The 19,373-nt window shown below is 41.7% G+C and overlaps 1 protein-coding gene across 1 annotated transcript; it reads right to left on the reverse strand.

The window, feature by feature from the left end:
- Window positions 1–13,083: 13,083 nt before the first annotated feature.
- LOC133456478 (homeobox protein Hox-A7-like) lies at window positions 13,084–19,068 on the reverse strand. The gene is made up of 2 exons (XM_061734958.1): window positions 18,612–19,068; window positions 13,084–15,210 (listed from the first exon to the last, which is right to left on the reverse strand). The coding sequence occupies exons 1-2, from the start codon at window positions 18,634–18,636 to the stop codon at window positions 14,834–14,836; spliced, it is 402 nt and encodes a 133-aa protein (XP_061590942.1). The 5' UTR covers window positions 18,637–19,068; the 3' UTR covers window positions 13,084–14,833.
- Between the last annotated feature and the right edge of the window lie 305 nt (window positions 19,069–19,373).

The raw sequence follows: 19,373 nt of genomic DNA on the forward strand, positions 1-19,373 counted from the left end.
ACTTTATTTATATGTAAACCAATGAAATACTTTTAACTGATGCAGTACAAACCTCATGATAAAGAGTTTTGCTTAAGAGTTAGAATAGCTCTTTTATAAAATAGGAAATGGCATCTTTTGATTTATTAAGCGGATATATAAATATAATCATATGAACGAATGCTTATAGCTGATCTTGACCAGCTTAGACTTGGTTTATACTTTTATCCATGAGATAATTCAAAAAGTATCCTGAAGTGTTCAAGATGTAATTTAAACAGACTATATGTTGTAATTGTGTTTCATTTCATTATTCAGTCTGTTGAATTTTTGTAGAGGCACTCCACCATACATTTACATATGAGTCTACAAAAGTACACATTTCATTTTATATAACAAGTCACCTTCGAGGTTGAATAGCAAGAGTAAGCACACAAATGGAACTTAACTTGAAATCTTGGGTACATCTATGTGGAAACACCTTTTTAGCTTATTTTACTGACAATTCCTGAGAGTATGGGGAATGTATGAGCTATTATTACAAGCCATTACTGGAATGTATATAGGCTCATGTTTAAATTTAAATCTCATCAAAAAACATCAATTCAGACGGGAAGGAGCAAGTCTCTTCATGTATTACATAAATTAGTTGCAGCACTGGAATTACGATAAGACTGATGGCTGCTCCAAAGTTTGTTTTTTTGTGTGCTTACATTGCAAAGTTCATGGATGTTTTGTAAACTATGTTGCACATTTAGTTATACTGGGGGAGGGGGGGGGGTATCTATGTTCCTCCACTGTGTTTACAGTTCTGCTGCTTGTGCTGTGTTTCTCTTGTCATCATGAGGGACTGGTGAGGGTCTGATGCCATGGGTGGAGTTGGTCACTTAAGAGTCTGTGTTAACCGATCGGACAAGATGCCCTGCTTCATGGGAAAAACAAGGACTTACACAGGTAGACTCTAAGATGTGGAGACAGAGAGTTCTCGATCTGATCCAGCATGGTGAAACAGCTGACAATATCCAACCAAACGGCCGCTCAGATGATACATAAAGATATTTCTTTATGACCAAAAAAGTCAATTTAGTCTTATGAAATATTGACATAGGTACCTAAATACATCCAATAGGTAGGTAGGTAGAATATTTGTCAACTTTTCCTAGAGTCAAAAAGTTCTGATTTGGACGAATCCTGTACTTCCCATCAGATAATGGATCTATGGACGTATGGTAGACTTTTGTAACACTCTGCAGGAAAATCTTTCTTGCTGATGATTGTCTTGGCCGGCACTCAGACAGCAGAAGCCTCCCGCCTGCAGCAGAATGTGCCCTGCAGAGTAGAAAAAACCCCAGCCAGGCAACTGCATTAGTGATGCTCCTGTGCCCAGCGGCTCCACTCAGGCAGAGGGTGGAGACGTGTACAGCCGGTGCTTCTGCGCGACTGTCTGCTGGCTGCAGCCACACGGTCGCACTGTAGACGCTGATGCTTCCCAATGAGTGAGTGGGCAGGAGACATTAGTGTGCAGACAGACACATAAATGGCACCAAGATGAGATCAATTAGACTGAGGGAAAGGTAGTTCAACTGCTGTCTTGGTCCGTGGTCAGAGTGCAATGCTCGGATGCTGTGTTGTGTCAGCTGTCAATGGGTGCCTGTGCCTGTTTATCTTGCTGTGGAAATGTTCATGTAGACACTACAAACATACAGTCAACCAGCATCTCCGGTGTCAGGGTAAACTTGTGGGGGTCAAACCTGCTTGTCATGTTGTAGTCCCTTGAGTTGAGCCACATGCTTGTGAGTAATCAAGCCGTGCGTGTGCATGTACTCTCATTGATTTTATTTCAGCTCCTAGCTCCTCCAATTATCTCCTACTTCAGGCTGCCAGTCCCTTTGCTGTCAGGGGGGAGGCTGGAGACTGGGGCCTCAGCGAACTGTTTGTTTACACTGCTAATTGCTCCTGTTGTTTCCTTTCATTAGCCCAGCCTGAGCTATTGGGATGCCTCACACAACTAAGTGCTCTTAGCCTTCTGGTCCCCTTGCATATAGTAAATATTGGCGATGTATACAGTGCCGCCTAACATATGGCAGCAGACTGGAAATGATAAGCTCTGCTGGTGTGGTAGTGTTTTACACACAGCCCCATGGAGCAGTGTTCTGCTCTGGTTGTGTCTGACTTACTGTGTCGTCTTTCTGCCACAACTCACAGAGTTGGCTTGGCTGATTCTGAAGAGCAAATGAAATCCTGTTAGGTTGCACACCAGCAAAAAAATCCAATCTACCTGAAGTTTCACTTCAGGAAATGATATAAGTCTATGTTGTGTGTGTGTGTGTGTGTGTGTGTGTGTGTGTGTGCATTTATCTCTCTTTGCATGTGTGTGTCTGACGTGTCCCCATGTTTGCTTGGCCTCAGTGAATTATGTGAATTATGAATCAAAAGGTTGGATGTCAGGATCAGTTGCCGTGTTGCAGTTTCTGCAGTGCGCCCTGACTGCACACACACACACACAAACACGCACGCAGAAGCCCACAGCATCTCAGCACACACATCCGTGGCTCCGTAATGACTGCCATCCCTCTCTGTGCCACATTATTAATTAGCTCAATGATCCTTGCCAGTGGGACCTGCACTGCAGATTAGAGTTCTCAGCACCCACACCGCTGACTGCTACCCCTGCCGGTCGAGGATAGGCGAAGAGGGGCCAGGGGTGGGGAGATCCGAGCACATATAGGCTTGTTTTAAGGTAATGTATGTGTTTTATCATGAATATAAAATTATTTTGTTGCTGTCTGTTTTTATCTTCATGAATGTTCCCCACGGGGTCTCTTGTTTGTCCCTTTTGTAATGTTTGTGTTTGTGGGAAAGAAAGGGGTTAGGAAAAGGACTATGAATTGTGTAAGGACATAGGAATAAATCATGTAACCGTGGAGGAAGAAGAAGAAGAAGAAGGGTGGGTGCCACCTGGGCAAGCATCGTATGCGGCTTGTTGGACTCCCCTGTGCAGCACAACTCCCAGCAAGATCACATTCAGCAGCATCACAAGATTCATGGCCTGGTATTGGTTCCCAGTGCCACAGATGTTGGCAATGTCTTGAGTTGCCATGCATACTATAATCCATCTCTAAACAGTAGGCTTTGCTTTACTTTGCATTCTTCTCACTGTGTGAAATTGTAGGGGTGTTATTTTTCCCCTCCTTCTATTTGTTCCTAAAAATCCAGCTCTTCATCAAGGGCTTAGCCACTGTGCCATGCAAATATGCATTAATATTTTTGTCAGCACAGAAAAAAGGGAAGAGGTGAGGGAGGAGGGAGGGGGGGGGGGGGGGGCAAACGGCCTCTCCAGATGCTTCACAATTGCACGGAGCAAATGAACATAAATGTCACTGTCAAGCTGAAATGAAGAAAAAATGTGTCACAGCAGCAAACTGTGCTGGAGTTGGAGGACGTCAGGACATGTTTTGCATATTAGGAAGTGAAAGTCGAGGGAGAAGGAGAAAAGGGCTGTGCATCTGTATCAAATGACTGCCCACTTGACCTACAGTGACTTTCCACCCAAAAAAAGTCAGTCCCCTTAGTTTCATCTGTAATGGGGTGACTCTTCTTGACTGTTCCCCATGCAGTCACGTGTTTGGATCATCAGTGGAATGAGAATCCCTGTGCAGCTCGTGTTTCCAGCTCCGTCTAATGCCATCCCAAATATTCAGAAAGCTGTAAAGTAAATGTGGAGCCTGTGTACGGGTAAGGATAGATATGCAGGACATGCAGTCGCTCCAAGGTGACAGTGAGGAGTGTTGTGATTATTGACTGCGTGACCTCGCGCTGACCCCAGCTGTGAGCGAGTAAAGGGCAGGGAGTTAGTGTGTGCTGCACCGCCTGTCATGCCTGTCAATACACTGATGAATGGAGCTGGCGGTTATTAAAGCAGAATTAGAGCGGGGAGGGTGGTAGTGTGGGGTTGGTAGCGGGATAAATGATGGCGCAAATGGTTGTGCAGTGGAGACTGTGGAGCCGGATGGCACGGCATCAGTGTCATCAGTCTTTATTACCCTCCAGGGAACAGAGGGGGAGAGACAGGGAGCGGTCAGCGCCATGCACCCCTCAACCCCCAGCCGCCGCCAACACCCACGTTGCACTTTCACACCCTTATGCCAACCAAACTGGTCCTCACTTATTATTTCTAGGTGCATACAGTACCTACCTGTACGTCCACGCGGTGCATCCCCATTCTCATCCACATAAACCTATTTTGTATGTTGTGTGGACACCGAAATTAAGAAAACACACACATACATGTGCAGACATGTTTCACTTTACCCATCGCAGAGTCTCACCAGGCTTCTCTGTTTTGCCCATTATCCCCTCACTCTCTCCTGTTTTTCCCTCCTCCATTTTCTGTCTCAGCGAGGGAGTGAAGGACCCCCACCACAATCAATCACGGCAGAGTCACAGTGCACAACGAACACACCGCACGGGTAAGCTGGTTAGAGGAGAGAAGGTGGAAAAACCTCGAGCTGCTACTTGGAGGGAGGCTTGAACGGGAGGGAGGGTGAGCTCGGTTCAGTGCACAGTCAAAGAGTGGGCACACTCTCTGCCAGGGTGAGTGGGAATGGGTCGGGGAGCCCACGCCATTGGTAAAGCCCCTGTGAGGCCCAGCCCCCCTGTAGAGAACTCTGCTTGCATACAGATGTGACTGTGCCATTGATATTCCCCTCCTGTGCTGCTGCTGCTGCTCTGCTCCGGTTCTTTTTTCCTAATTAGAGGTTTATTTATTGATACCCCAGTTAATGTCTCTCCTAATTTTGCGATAGGTCTGTCTCCATTACCCAGGAGATTCATTTGCCGCAGTGTTCGGAGAAACGCCTTCCCCAGTTTTTTTTTGGTCGCTCCTTAGTTCACCTTCCTCTAAAAGCTGACCTAACTCCACCATGACCTGACTGGTACCCAGACTTCAGCACCTGGCAGGAAAATGAAATCAAACACTGCAAATGAAAGAGTCTAAAGTCGGTCGATGACAGCTAACCTTTTTAAACGGAAAACGGAAAACTTAAGATAAATTGCAAATACTAATATTTGAATGTGTAGTTTAAATCCAGCTGGCCTTTTAGCACATTTTAGGATTTTTGTGAGTTTCCATGCCTGAACATGTCTTTGGTGAGGTTAAAAACAGATCAGGTTGAATCAAGAATCAACAAGCTACCAAAATTAATCCATATAAAAACGAAGATTTAAAAAAACAACCCTTCCTCAACCTGCTGCACATCACATTCATATGTGTGTATGTGTGTGTGTGTGTGTGTGTGTGTGTATATATATATATATATATATATATATATATATATATATATATATATATATATATATATATATATATATATATATATATAAATTTTTTTTTATGTATTATTTATTTATTTTTAAGTTCTAACACTGCAACACAGTACATTTTGATAAATGGGGTGCAGTATAGCTAGATGACAGGGATGTCTTTCCAGACACACTGTATAATATGTTTAAGTGCAGCCAACATTTTATCAAATAAGTTTATTGTATTACTTACCCAGAGTCCGGCAAACTCATTTGTAATAATTCCATCTCTTTGCTTTGTGTTGAAGAATAGCTGCAGCATTCATGATAACTCTCCAGCGCATTAAGAAAAGTGCTACCCAAGAGGAGCTACTGTATTAGTAGGAAATTGTCCTTCCCATAACATCAAGGTTGGGTGGTCTGCTGTTCATTTGTATTGCGTGAGATTCAACATTATTTATAAATTACGATTAAACTAATGCCTGCCAAGGTGTTGTCATTTTTTGTATGAATTTGTTGAATCTGGATTACTCAAAATATATTCCTGTTTGACAGCAATGGTTTAAAACAAACAAACAAAAGAGGAAAAGACAATGTGATTCACATCTTGCTTGATTTTGTATGATTGTCACAAGTAAAGGATCATTTTTATTCCCCATGGTCAAACTTTCTCCTGTGGACTCGTATTGATTATAGAAAGAACAACAGATATTGTGAGTTGGCATGCAGGACCGGGCAAATCAATAATAATAATATTCTGTAAATCCTCTCTGAGCTTTGTTCCTCATGATCTGTCTTGAGATACCTTTACACTTTCACTGTAAAGAAAATAAGTAGCCACTTTATAAGACAATATATGGCACAGCAGGTCATCAATTAATGTCAAATAGTCTGAAGAAATGATACTTTGCCCCAAGTTATTTAACGCTATAATATTTAAGTGTTTCTTTTTCTTTTTCTTTTTTGATTACCTGCACTTCCTTACTTTGCAATCAAACATCTAAACTTCAGTGAACTAGTAAATCACAAAGTGGGCATAAAATTAACATTTTTAACATATGGACTTCGGCTGAAACTGTGTAATTATTTTTTTTTATTACACGGTTTTCAGTTTAAATCATTTCTGCAGATTTCATTACATTGTAAATGGGTTTCTTTCAAGGAAAGACAGGATGCTTTTCTAACCTAAATCAACTTGTTGAGATGCCTGAACTTAGCCAAAACATAAAAATGCACAAATAAAGACTGAAAAACAGCGGTCCAGATGGGGGACAGACTCGAGCCTTGATGAAAGACCCACATAGCAGTCCAATGCCACTTTTTTCATAAAATAGTTCTGTATTAAATGTATTCAATATGAAAAAGATTCATTTTATTTATATTCTAGACCTATTCATAATTGATATAGCTATTTTATGACATTTTGCAAATTGCAAATGACACTGTACCTCAAAGTTACAGTTGAACTGAGAACTGAGCATCAGGCGCTGTGGACTTGGTAAGTGCAGAGTACTTTTATGGTACTAATGGGGACATATTTTAAAGGACAAAAAGAGGAAAATAATCTCCAAAAATGTAGCTGAAAACTTCCACACCCGATCCTGTTAATAGGCGCATAACTTGAATAAAACAAGTTGAATTCACAGGAATGTTTCCCCTGTTTGTTGTATATCCTATATTTCACTCTGACTTAGAATAGAATAGAATAGAATAGATTAGATAGAATAGAATAGATCTTTATTGTCATTGTCACCAGGTACAACGAAATTAAAATGGTACAACGACTTAACAAAATGTTTAAGCACATAACCAAACCACTAACTGCATCCCAACAAATGTTTCAATATGAGCTGATTTTTTTCATTCCTTTTAGTTTGAACACATTCGGCGTTGCACCGACGTCTCCCAGCTGCTTATCCGAGCCCAGGTGTTGCTACACAGACTAACTCATGGATCACAATCAGCCCCCTCATTCAACCCAGGAACATCCGTGTCAGTCTCTTCTGTCTCCCCAGACTCAGTCTGATCCCATTCCAGCCATCACACTGACTACAGCTGCTCCTGGCTCTGCACTGCAATTGGACAGTCTGATGACTCGCGCAAATGGTCAATAACTGTCCCCGCCATGTGCACAAGACAATGAAACTCCCAAACCTGGGTGTAATCTTGTGGGGAAAAGCATGTGGCTGGTTTTGCAAATTTGTCAAGCGATAAGGAAAAGATGCTAACAAGATCCAAAGGCAGCTCAGTCCCTCTTTATCATGTGGCTCTAATGCCCTTCAAATAGGGAGGATGAGCTTTGTGCACCAGGCATCGACACCAATGGGTTAACTAATGATGGCATTAGTGTGTGTGTTGGTGTGTGAATGATTGTGCGTGTGTGTGAATGTGCCTTGGTGTATCAGTGTCTGTGGGCTGTCATTTGTGTGTACATGTATGCATGTGCCTTTCACAGGTGATCAGTCAAGGCTATCCACTCAGCCTTTCTCTCACAGCCCCCTCATTACAGCCCACTATCTCTTCTAAACACCTGCATCCCACAGCCCACCTTCAGCTCCTGAGCCCACACGTTGCTTCTTTTTTGTCCCAGTGTGGAAAGAGTCTGCCCAACACATCAATCTACTACACTGTTTATATTTATGTACAGGAGAGAGGCTAAAAAAAGGCCCCTCTTACTGTGGGCTTTATTGACTAAGCATTAAGCGGACATTATCGGGCGATAGCCTTGTTATTTATGAGCAGGTGATAAAGGCTGCAGGACTGAGTTATGTGAGAACCAGGAGCAGGATGAAAGCTGCTCATACAGAAGCACTGATATCCGACACTTGCCTCTCTCAGTCTTGGTAGCGAGTCACAGCCAATGCGCCAGAGCTGAAACACGCAAGGATTTATGGGCGGCAAATTTATGCTCTCCATAGGTCAAACGAGGGGCTGTTTATCTGAGTTTCATTGTCACTAGCCTCGTGGCGCTGTGCTGCAGGTAGTGAAATTTTCATATTTGCTTTAGGCATATAGCCAAAGGGGAGGAGGGGGCAGGAGGGGATCTCTAGGTGCAGTACTCCCCTGACCTTCTGATCTTAGTTTTGAATTTTCATAGCAACACAGAGCTTGCGCTTTTGCCATGTTGACACAAATTATTCATGACAGACTGCGGATGTTGTACCTGTGTGAGTTTGAGTATTATGCAGTAACCTTGCAAAAGAGGTCTGTGGCTGTCTTTGACCTTTTGCGGGAGGGCTGCATCAGGGTTGTTGACATTTTCTGGCGTCATAACTACACTTTGATTTTGTTTTTGTTGCAAATTGCCTGTGTCAACTTCATGTCTTCTGTGGCTTGTATCTCCTCAGCCAGCATATGCAGTGCAGGGATACAGTACATATTCTTGTGTCACTTCCATAAATCTTGTCCATGCCAAAAGTTTGGTCATATATATATATATATATATATATATATATATATATATATATATATATATATATATATATATATATATATATATATATATATATATATATATATATATATATATATATATACATCCTCACCCCTGTCTACTGTACATAACACCATCTTACCCAGCCAAAGCCATTTCTCTCCTCAATAAACCAGGTCAACAAACAAAAAGCAATTACGTTGGGCAGCTGCCGCCTGGGAGTGGGTAATTACAGTGCAGTGTGGACAGCTTCATTCTAAACAGGTACTAAAAGCATCATTAATCATCCCCCCTCTGACGCCTCAGCCTGGTCATGTGACACAGGCTGCTGATGAGCTGGGGAGGGGGATCCGCCTTAGGGGGTAGAGGAGCAAGACTTGATTGGCTACTTCCAGAAGTCCTTCTAGAGGTCAGCCAGTCAGCAGAGATGACCCGCCAATGACCTTGTATCACTTGACCCCTGAAGGCCCGAGGGTCACCCTCTCATATCAGTTGGAGAGCAGGCAGCAGAGAGCCAGAGAAGACGAATGACACGGAGAGAGGGAAGAGCAGGAGAAGAATGGTGCAAGGGTAGATGGAAGGCACACAGAGGGTCTGTGCAGAGAGGCAATGAGAGGGGTGAAGATGAAAAATAAAACAGCAGGCGTGTAGTTTGATCGAGTACCTGGTCCTTGCATTTTGCATAAAAAGGCTTATGAAAAAGGTGTTTTTATAGCAGCCAGGCCAGTATTGATGCCTGATTCAATACTGCATAGGAAACTTTTACTCTTGTTTTCTTTTGCTTATTTCTTCCCATTTCCCTTTCCATAGCTGACCCCAGTTTTGGTGAGAAGCATCATCTGAATCTTAGTGAGGAGCAAGAAGATCTGCACCTTCCTTCTCTTGGTTGTAATTAGTTGTTAGCGTTAACAAAACAGCAAGAGGCCTCAATATGTGGTTACATCTTCACAGATATGTATCAGGAATCAAAGCTCTCCACCATGAAATTAATCTGAGAAGATGCCTTGTGGAAAACTAATTGAGAAAAGTTCCTGCGCTGTTACCGCTCTTACAACAGACTGCCATGGATGGCTGATTGACAGATGAAACATAAAGATGAATCTGAAAGACAGAACGTCAATATCCTCATGCCAGTACCCATCCCTTTCTCCTCCGTAGTCCCTCCAGCTCCCTTCAGCCACGCCCCTTGAGCCCAGCTCCCCTTTTCCTCTCTCTCCATATGTCTATGAAACTGTCACTATGGCAACCTCACCCCAGGGGGAGAGGAGTAGGGGGTTGCCTTCCTTCAGACAAATAAGCATTGCAAGGCTCATTTATGACGGTTTGTTTAGGGATTACAATACACTGATGAGAGGTCAAAAAGAATGTTCTTGCACACTGGAAACAAGACTGTATGTGCATGTTTGAGTCTATTTACATATCAATGTGTGCAGCATCGGGCTAAGCATATGTAGTAGGCCTGCACTCTAAACATTTTGACAGATGGAAAGCGTGGATTTATTCAAGATTTAAATTACGAGAATTAAAGAGGGCGCCACTCTAGCAAAAGGCCAGTGGCATTTAGTGAATTAGCATAGCTGGTCCTGTGCTGTACATGATGTCTAAGATGCAATATCAGCAATTTCCCTTAGGTCTTATTGCATTTGTTTCCATCTTTTTTACTTTGCTTTATGCTTCTCTGCATCTTTTCAAAGGGCAATGCAAACTAGTCAGTAGTCAGGAGAGGTCATGTAGAATAGCCAGTTACGTGGCAGCACGACCTGGGCTAAGTTTCCTGAAGCTGCAGGATGAAACAGAAAGATACTCACGTACTATACACAAATCTCTCCTGCACCATTCCGACACACACACACAGAGATCTGAGGAAATGTAGATTTTTACCACTGCAACATACTTACAACCTTGACACAGTTTCACCTCTCTGTGCACCCTCCTTTCTCACTCTTTTTTCCCCTCCCTTCCTATAGCCTAATGATGCCTTCCACTAACTCAAAGGCCCCACCCCACCTCACAACCCTTCCACCGCCAAGAGCAAATTTCCCATTGCAGCCAGAAGTGCTGAGTGCTGCTGTTTGCTGTGTACAAAGAAATTCGCTGAGGCTGTAAGCTGTCCCCAAACATCTGCTCCCTGGAGTGGAGCAAAAGAGGCGAGGGAAGGACTGGACTGGCGCGCATGCTGCTCAGCATAGCTCTGTCAGAATGTGTTATGTATGGATTTGTATGTGTGTGAGCCCATGCTCGTGTGAGCGAACAATTATTCAAATAGGTGCTTTGTATCCTTGTGAGCTCTTTATTAGTAGCACCTAGGAAACAAAACACACATTTGTGTAATTGTACACAGGACATCCAAATAAGCATTAGCATACACTCACACAGACAGGTGCACTTCATTTCAACTTTCTTGATGTACAAATTGTTTGGTAGTCAAATATGTGAATTGGACCGATCAAAAAGACTAATAGTGCATGAAAGTTTTTGCAAATGAAGAAAAACAGTAAAATCAGACAAGCAGAAAAACTAAAAAGGGGGAGAGCATTCAAATGATCTATGGTTGCAACAACAGCAGAGATAGGCCTATCTGTCAGTGTTTCACATAGAGTTGGAAAGAGCTAAACTTGATCAATTGATTTTACTCCCCTGAGCTCTGCTGTGGATATTACATGGATATTATGCATTAAGTTAATTTCAGGTCAACTTAGCATTAATTACAATGAGCTCAGTAATGTAAATGTGCTCATTTAAAAAGTAATGTAAGATACTCTGTTTAAGACGCATATGTTCTCTCATTCCTCATGCCGTGCAGTACTCCTCTGGAGACACAAGCAGCTGCCCATGTCAGCTAACCTGCAAAAAGATACAGAAGGAAATTGAAGCTGTCAATAGCTTCATTCATCATGCACCAATACATCACTGATTTTACTTGATATTTCACTTGTGTCGTACAGCATTTACAGCACTTACAGCATTAGGAGTGTTTTAATAAGAGGCAACAGGAGCTTTCTTTTTTTTGTAAAACTGAATAATACATGTTCTTTTTTAAAAATCTAAATAAATGTGTTGAACAACTAGCTTTCTACAGTGGATTTCTTTGTGAGAAATTGGTGCTTCAAAGAAAGGGAATAGAAAAACAAAGGTGAGGGAAAGTGTAACTTGTTCAATGTCACCAACACCATTTCCACTTGAGGCAGCTTCACATTTTGACATGAGCTATTTTGGTTTTTACTTTACCTTAAAATTGTGTGCTTTCTGTTAGCGCACGTATGCACAGCAAATCTGTCAGTCTCCAGAACTAACCGTATATCTTCAAAAAGGAATTACAGACGAGCTGAAATTCATCAGACTAGAGTCGCACTCAAATGCTTTCAAACTAAATGTCAGGTCTGAACAAACAATGCGCTTCGCCATTGATCAATTGAGACGCAAAAGCTGAAACTGATATTGATTTATATTAGAATAATATTTCACCTGAAATACACCTCCCTTTCAGCTGGGGATTATAATTCGGTGACTTGTAACATATTTTTGGACCTTAAATTGCAATTAAATACATTTGTTAAAACTTTAATGACAGTCTTGAGCAAGGACATCTTTGTGCTCACCTTCTGCAAGCACTGTCTGCATATTAGAACGTGCAGCAAGGATTTAGGATGATAAAAATGTTTCTAATAGTCAGCCTTACAGTGACGAGGGGACCATTTTAAATAATCAAAGGCATTGTCATTATGTTATTCAAGCATCATTGTCCTTCACGTCATTATCCTTGTGGCCTTGACAAGTGCACACTTTGCATTGAAAAAAATTAGCTGTTTTGTTAAACATTCCACTTTGTGCTATTTTGTTTAGACAAAGGCAGCCTTAAGATGTGTGTTTTGCTTAAATGCAAATTTGAAATAAATTGAGCGCCACACTCTCTGAGCCCTGCTTGCATATAAGTTCCTCCTAATGAATTACAAGAAAATTATTTTAAATGTTGGCTCCGTCAGCTGGTCTCCTTTTAAGTTTAAATGTTTATTCCTCTCTGGCGTCTGTTTAATATGCATGAGATAAACATTATAAAAATGTGCAGGGGATAAATGTGTGTCTCTAAAACTTATTCAGAAAAATATGGGTAAAAATAAATAAAAAATAAAAATTGTGGACATCTAATGAATAATCTAATGCAAATTTTGTTAGTGGTGCCACTGACTCTGAATCATATTTGGTGCAGGTATCTTTATTTATTTATTTACTTTTTTAACTTTGTAATTAAGAATAGCTCTGTGGTTCGTAATCAAAAACGTACTGCGTTTATAGAGTTTATAAAGTGAACCGGTAGCATATTTTGGCTAATTAAAATAAGACATAGAAGAAAAAAAAACAACAGGTTGGCTATATAGCTGCAGAAAAAAAGCATCATGTGGGCTAGTATGAAATTATAATATGAACGATTATCATAGGGCCTGTTCACTTCAGTATTCAACTTCATGAGACATTGTTGTGTGAACTTAGATATCCACACAAAAGAATTGGGAGTTGCTTGAGAAAAAAAAAATGAAAGAAAGAAAAAGCTCACACTTGGAGGTCACCCAAATTAATGGTGTATCTTTCTCTCCATGAGCCACTGACCGGGTCATCGTTGTCCTGAGGCAAGACAAGGGTCAGGAGGTGAGAGTTGAACTCTGGTGTAACTGCATATATTAGCTTGGCCTTGCAGCCCTCATGTTCACTCTTTACCCTATAGAGGTGCAATTGTCAAAGCAGTAGCAGAACTATTCCTTTTTCACCAGCAAATCCCTATTCGCCTAAATTTCCCTAAAACAAATATCCAATATTTGAAACGCACCTTTAAAAAATATTTTATTATTGCACTTTGTTTCAAACCACGTTTGGTTCCTTTGTTATGATTGCCTCTGGTTCAACATTCATATGCAGTGCAAATAGGCTAATTGAAAGCTAAGCAAAAATATTCCCTTTTAGGGAATTAATGTGGCTGATGGCCCATAGCTTGATATTATAATAGACGTTAACATGACAGAAACTCAGTGCGATAACGGGAGCAAAACAGTGTTTAAGGGCCGTGTTTGCAATCATTTACTTTATATGAGATGAGATGTGATTCAGGGAGGAGTATTTAGCTGCTCGAACTGCTGGGGCCACACACTTTATTGGTCGATCTGCAAAACATCACCGACATCCTTTTTATTGTCTGTTCTCCCGTACGAGTGTTCGAGCCAAATTATCTTTTTTTTCCTCCAAGTGCGTGTATCGGGGTAATAAAGGACGCAACAACTCCCGATCGTGATGTTTCTGCCTCCCATTACCACGCAGTTACAGATGCATACAAATTCTCTCAGATTTCTGCCTCAAATGCATGGATCACCACGGATCAATACTAATACGTGCCAATAAATCCATCCGTCAATGGCGTTCCTATCTCTTCGTAGATGAGGCAATTAAGCTTTTAAAACGGGAAAAATACAGTTTTAAAAATAATTTTAAAAGCTAATAGATGTTTTTTAATTAACATATAAAAACCAACAAATATTCAAAAACATATGCCAACACTTCACCTCTTTAAAAGACAAGTCTCAAATATTTAAGACAGATTAAAACAAAATCAATTAAAATGTTTTGGGACAGCATTGGTTTGATTAACTTACTGAAAATATTGAAAAGCGTTGTTTGTCAATACGATTAACATCTAAAGTACGACCAAATTAAACCTAAATTATAATGACATTAATATGTGTATATTTGAAACGAGGAAGAAAATAATAAAAAAAACGTAACAATTGCCGTGTTTAATTAAATACATGAAGTAAAACCAGTGGCCTAAATATAATGAACATTATAAACAAATAGGCTTCCACGGCTTTTACGCTCAATTAAATAAGTTTGTATCTTCGTTTACATTGTGCAGAGAGGAGCGCAATGGGATGACTTGAATTTCAATATTCAAATCAGAGCGCCAGTCTGAAGTTGGGGAGAAAGACAAATCGTTTCCAATCGTTCTTGCATGGAAAAACCTGCCTTTGCGCTTCTCGCAAATATCATCCATGCTGGTAAACAAATAAAGGTAAAGCCTGATTGAGAGCAATGCAAACGCAAATGAAAACGTCTGCAGCCTGGCGCCCTCGCTGTTTAACGTACGATGCAGTTCAGGAGTTCAGGGGCAGGTGTTTGCTTGTTTGTTTGTTGGGGTCGGTCCGGCGGAGGGGCGGGTGTCCGGAGGAGGGTCGCCCGTGCACCGCGGGCCGAAGTTCGCAGAGAAGCAAAGTCCTTCTCCAGCTTCTTCTGTTTCATGCGTCTGTTCTGACACCAAACTTTCACCTGCGTCTCGCTGAGACGGAGGGCTCCGGCGACCTCCGCCCGTCTGGGCCGCGTCATGTACTTGTTGAAGTGGAACTCCTTCTCCAGCTCGGCCCGCTGCTCGGTGCGAGCTGGTCCTGGGGGCCCCGTCCACCGTCCGAGGGCCGAGCCCTCCACCACGCCGAACCCGCGGCTCATGTGCACCCTGGCTGGGAACAGAGGGCATGCAAACAGTCGTCAGCGAGATCAATGAGGCTGATGCACAAAAGAACCACAAAACATGCTGAATTAAATTATCCATGCCCCTGGAAAAGGAGATCAATTCAAACATGAACAATTCTGTTGAAGTAAAAGTTGCTCACATTCATAGAACTTTTTCTGCCTTCAGAGGGTAAATAAAATGTAGCCTATTGTTTACAAAAACTTAAAGGAGGCTTTGACAGAAAATGTTTGACTAAAGTTGGCAAGATTTTTTATAATTTGGTCAGTGGAAACTGTAATTACCATTAAATAGTCATAATCAGATTGATATCCCAGAATTGTATCTGACTTATGGTATTCCTTTAATTTTTAGGCAGTATATTTACTACAGATCTAAATGACCTTCAATCTAATTTTGAATCTGGAATAAGAAAAAATATGAGTTTAATAAATAACCACAGACTTAATTTCCAAAGAAGAATCAAGTATTGCAACATTCAACAAGCTTCAAGGCTGATTTAAAGGAGATGGCCTGGAGTCAGTTTGTTTTCACTCTGAGCAATATTTCTGTCTGTATAACAAAGATGTATTTCACATGGCTTCCCACTTCAGCAATAGCCTGCTGGCATGCTCCAATCTTTAGGAATTGTAAAACAGGGATACTGAGAGCTGTGTGTGGATATAATAACAGAAACGTGCTGCAGTGCACAGTGTCAAAAACAAAGTTTGAAAAACTGTGAAAGCTTTAAACGGACACCTCTGAGATATATCCTTTCACGTTTATTGGAGAGCATATTCCATTGTGATATACACTGTTGCTTGCTACACAGTAGGTTTATTGCATTATAGAGGAAAAAAAAAACAGCTGTATAGTGAAAGTGATCAGAGAAATGTTTGGCGATTCACAACTTTGTAGCATTTACAGTCCATTAACTGTATTCATCAGAATCATTAATTATTTGCCTTTGGGCTTTTTTGTGCCAATGACACTTTAACAGTTTACAAATCTTTTCAAACACTGCATAATGACAAATGTCCCCCATTTTTGTCCTCTGAGGTTTCTGGGTTACACATTAAAGTATCATCTGTGCTACTTATGTGCAATGAATGACATGGACCGCAGCTATATCTTGATTTTTCATTTCTGACATTGTGGGTTGTCGTCAGTGTGTCTTTGCCTCTGAGAAAATGTGCTGCTGCTGCTGCCGCTGCATAATGGACCCAGGTGTAGAGCAATGCCTCCCACCACAACTCATCGAGAGGAAGGTTAACAGGCCTCCAGCCAGTTGGAAAAGCATAGCAGATGGAAAGGTCAGTTATAGTATAAATGTCAACATCTGTGTTTTAAGAAAATGAATGGGAATGTAACTAAGCCTGAGAATTAGACGGCAATGAATATGAAAGACCAATACACAAGAGCTGCGCGTAATTAAGAACCTCAGCTTTCGGGAGTGCAAATCACATGCACGTTCTGATTAATGGCTGCAAAGATAATAGAATTGATGCCGGCCAGAAGGCATAAAAGAATCAAACTAAATATTTGAGAAATGACTTGCACGCTTAAAAATAGCCAGCCACCGAAGGGAATGGAAGGGCCTTCTAAGCCAAGGAGAGGGAAGAAGAAAAGGGATAGATCAATACACTTCGCCTCAGTCATCTGGGCATCCAGCCCACAGTAATTCAGGTGCTGTCAAAGCATAATTGAAGAATGACGCACAGGGAGTATGTACACAGAGCCAGGAGATCAGGTTACAGCAGGTCTGTGGAGGTCTCTCAACATGGAGGAATACTCCAGACTTTGTTTTGAAGAGATACAAACACAACCTCGAGAGAAAATCAACACTTTCACTAATGGTTCTTTTACAAGTTACACAGTGTTGCTAATGAGATACTCCTACAGATGATCTCACAGATGATCTACTAACAAAACTGCGAGGAAATGTCTTTGTGTGTGGGTGTGTGTGAGTAAATGACTTTTTCAACTGCATATATTTGGATCAGATGAGCCGCTAATGTCTTTGATGGACAAAGTAACTTCCTGTCTGATCAAAGGTGTAGCTGCCACCTACTTTGTACCATAGTATGTCTGCAAAAATAAAATATTTCAACATGCATGGATGTAAACAGAAGTAGTTTTCTTATGATTTCCCACTACATTTCAATACTTAATAAATCCAATGTGCTGCAAATGACTGTGAAAGCATTTATTTATAGAAGAAAATGCACATCATCATAACAACTGATCTGAATTCTGATTATCTGGTTTTCTTGTAGTTCTAATATATAACCGTTCTTTCACAGAACACTGAAATCAACTGAAAGTTCATCTTGCAATGGCAAAAAGTTACAAACAGCTGTGTTTATACCAATGTGAACGTTGTAGCACGATCTTGTTTATGTTCTGCATTCCTTGCAGATAAACGTTTTGGGTCTTTTGCCACAAAACGCTGATGAAGTTGCATAGCTGGTCACCGGACATTTGGGTCAGCAGCACTCTCGCAGCAGACAGAGACCACCGCTGTTGTAAATCTTCTTACAAGTACAATTTATGAAACCAAACCCAAGTAAAGTGGCCAGTCAGTCAAATGACACTATTGATCAAATGAAGGATCTATATAAGACACTATAACTCACATGAAATTAAGGATTGATGGGCATTTTTCAAATTAGTAGCCTATTGGTATTTTTAAGCCTGGGATATGTATTCTTCTGTGGGCTCTCTGCCCAGATCTCATCAGTCAGTGGAATGATGATCTGTGACAGCAATTATGTTAAAAAGGTGGACACATGTAAAGGTGCTGCAAACTGAAATCAATACACAAGGGCTTTCATTACAAACAGACAACTAATCAATACTCAGGGAGCACTCCAGCTTACAAGAGTAAGTTTTACTCAACTTCCTGTGAGTCTCGACAGCCAGTGGTCTGTTGCATTATTCAAAGTCAACTGGTTAGTAAGGGCAAGGGTAAATAATTGATCACCTTCTGGGTTGGATGTATGCTGAAGCTTCGCAGGCCTCTCTCTGAACCTCACCCTCCCTCCCTGTACAGTCGGGGCTGTACAGTAGGTGGAAGTAGGTGGAGCAACAATGTTCAAAAACCTCACATGGAACCGCTAAAGAAATACTAACCGACTCCTCATGTGCATATCCAAATGTGTCACCGGAAAACAGTTATTCCTTTCATTCAAAAGGTTTGATTCTACTTTTTCCTTTTGAAATAATGTTTGCTGTTGTTGGTGACGCAAAAAGTACGTCAGCAGTTTTCTCCTACAGAGTAAAACCTTTTTTTTTTTTTTTTACCATCAATGAATAAAAGTAACTGAAAGCTTAGAATGAAACTTCGCTAAATTGTAACATCACTTTCGTCTCCTCCTATACAGCTCAGTATACACACTTGCACAAACTTACCCGCCCGAAGCCTTTTCACTTCCATCCACTCAAAAGTTTTCTTCCTCTCGTCTGTGGGAGCTCCGTCACAGTTCCAAGCTGGCCCCGATTTCCCACGGGGAAGTGAATCTCCCGGCTATTGACAGAGGAGTTGTGAATTTCCTCGGCATGTGGCCCCAAATCGCAGTTTCGTGTCTCCAGTGGGTGTCTGAATGTGTGCGTCCCGGAGAGCCCTGCTCCTGCTCCTGAGGCCGGTGTCCAAAAACCCCGCAGGAATCTGAGACGGACTGACCGCAGAGGGGAACACTTTCAAATAAGAAGAATAAAGTCCAAATGAAGCTCTCAGCTCATGCTTCCCCTCCTCTTGGCGACTGCAGAGTTCAGGATGAGACCTGCCGCCCAGCAGGTCCAGGTTTATGACCTGCTTTGCTCGGCAGAAGTCAGTGAACAGAGGGCTGGTCTCCCCTTCGGCCGTTAAAGCATGATTTATGGTTATGCGTTAAATTGACGGCGTAGCCTACGGCGTAGGGTACGCGGTGCCGCGCACCGTACGGTGCGCGTCGCCGCGTACTTTACGCCGTAGACTCTGCGTCGGTGTAACGCAGAACCATAAATCAGGCTTAACTCTTCATGGGAAGTCATTATCACCTTTCTCCTGCATAATCATTGGACGGGGTAGCGCTTCACGCCCGGCCTCTCATGAGTCCTACAAGGCTTTGGTCAAGGCATGCGGCTGGACGAGCATGGGGACATTCCACAGAGAAGAAACAGCAGCCTGTGATT

This window comes from Cololabis saira, chromosome 12 (assembly GCF_033807715.1).
Source record: "Cololabis saira isolate AMF1-May2022 chromosome 12, fColSai1.1, whole genome shotgun sequence".
Lineage (NCBI taxonomy): Eukaryota > Metazoa > Chordata > Actinopteri > Beloniformes > Belonidae > Cololabis > Cololabis saira.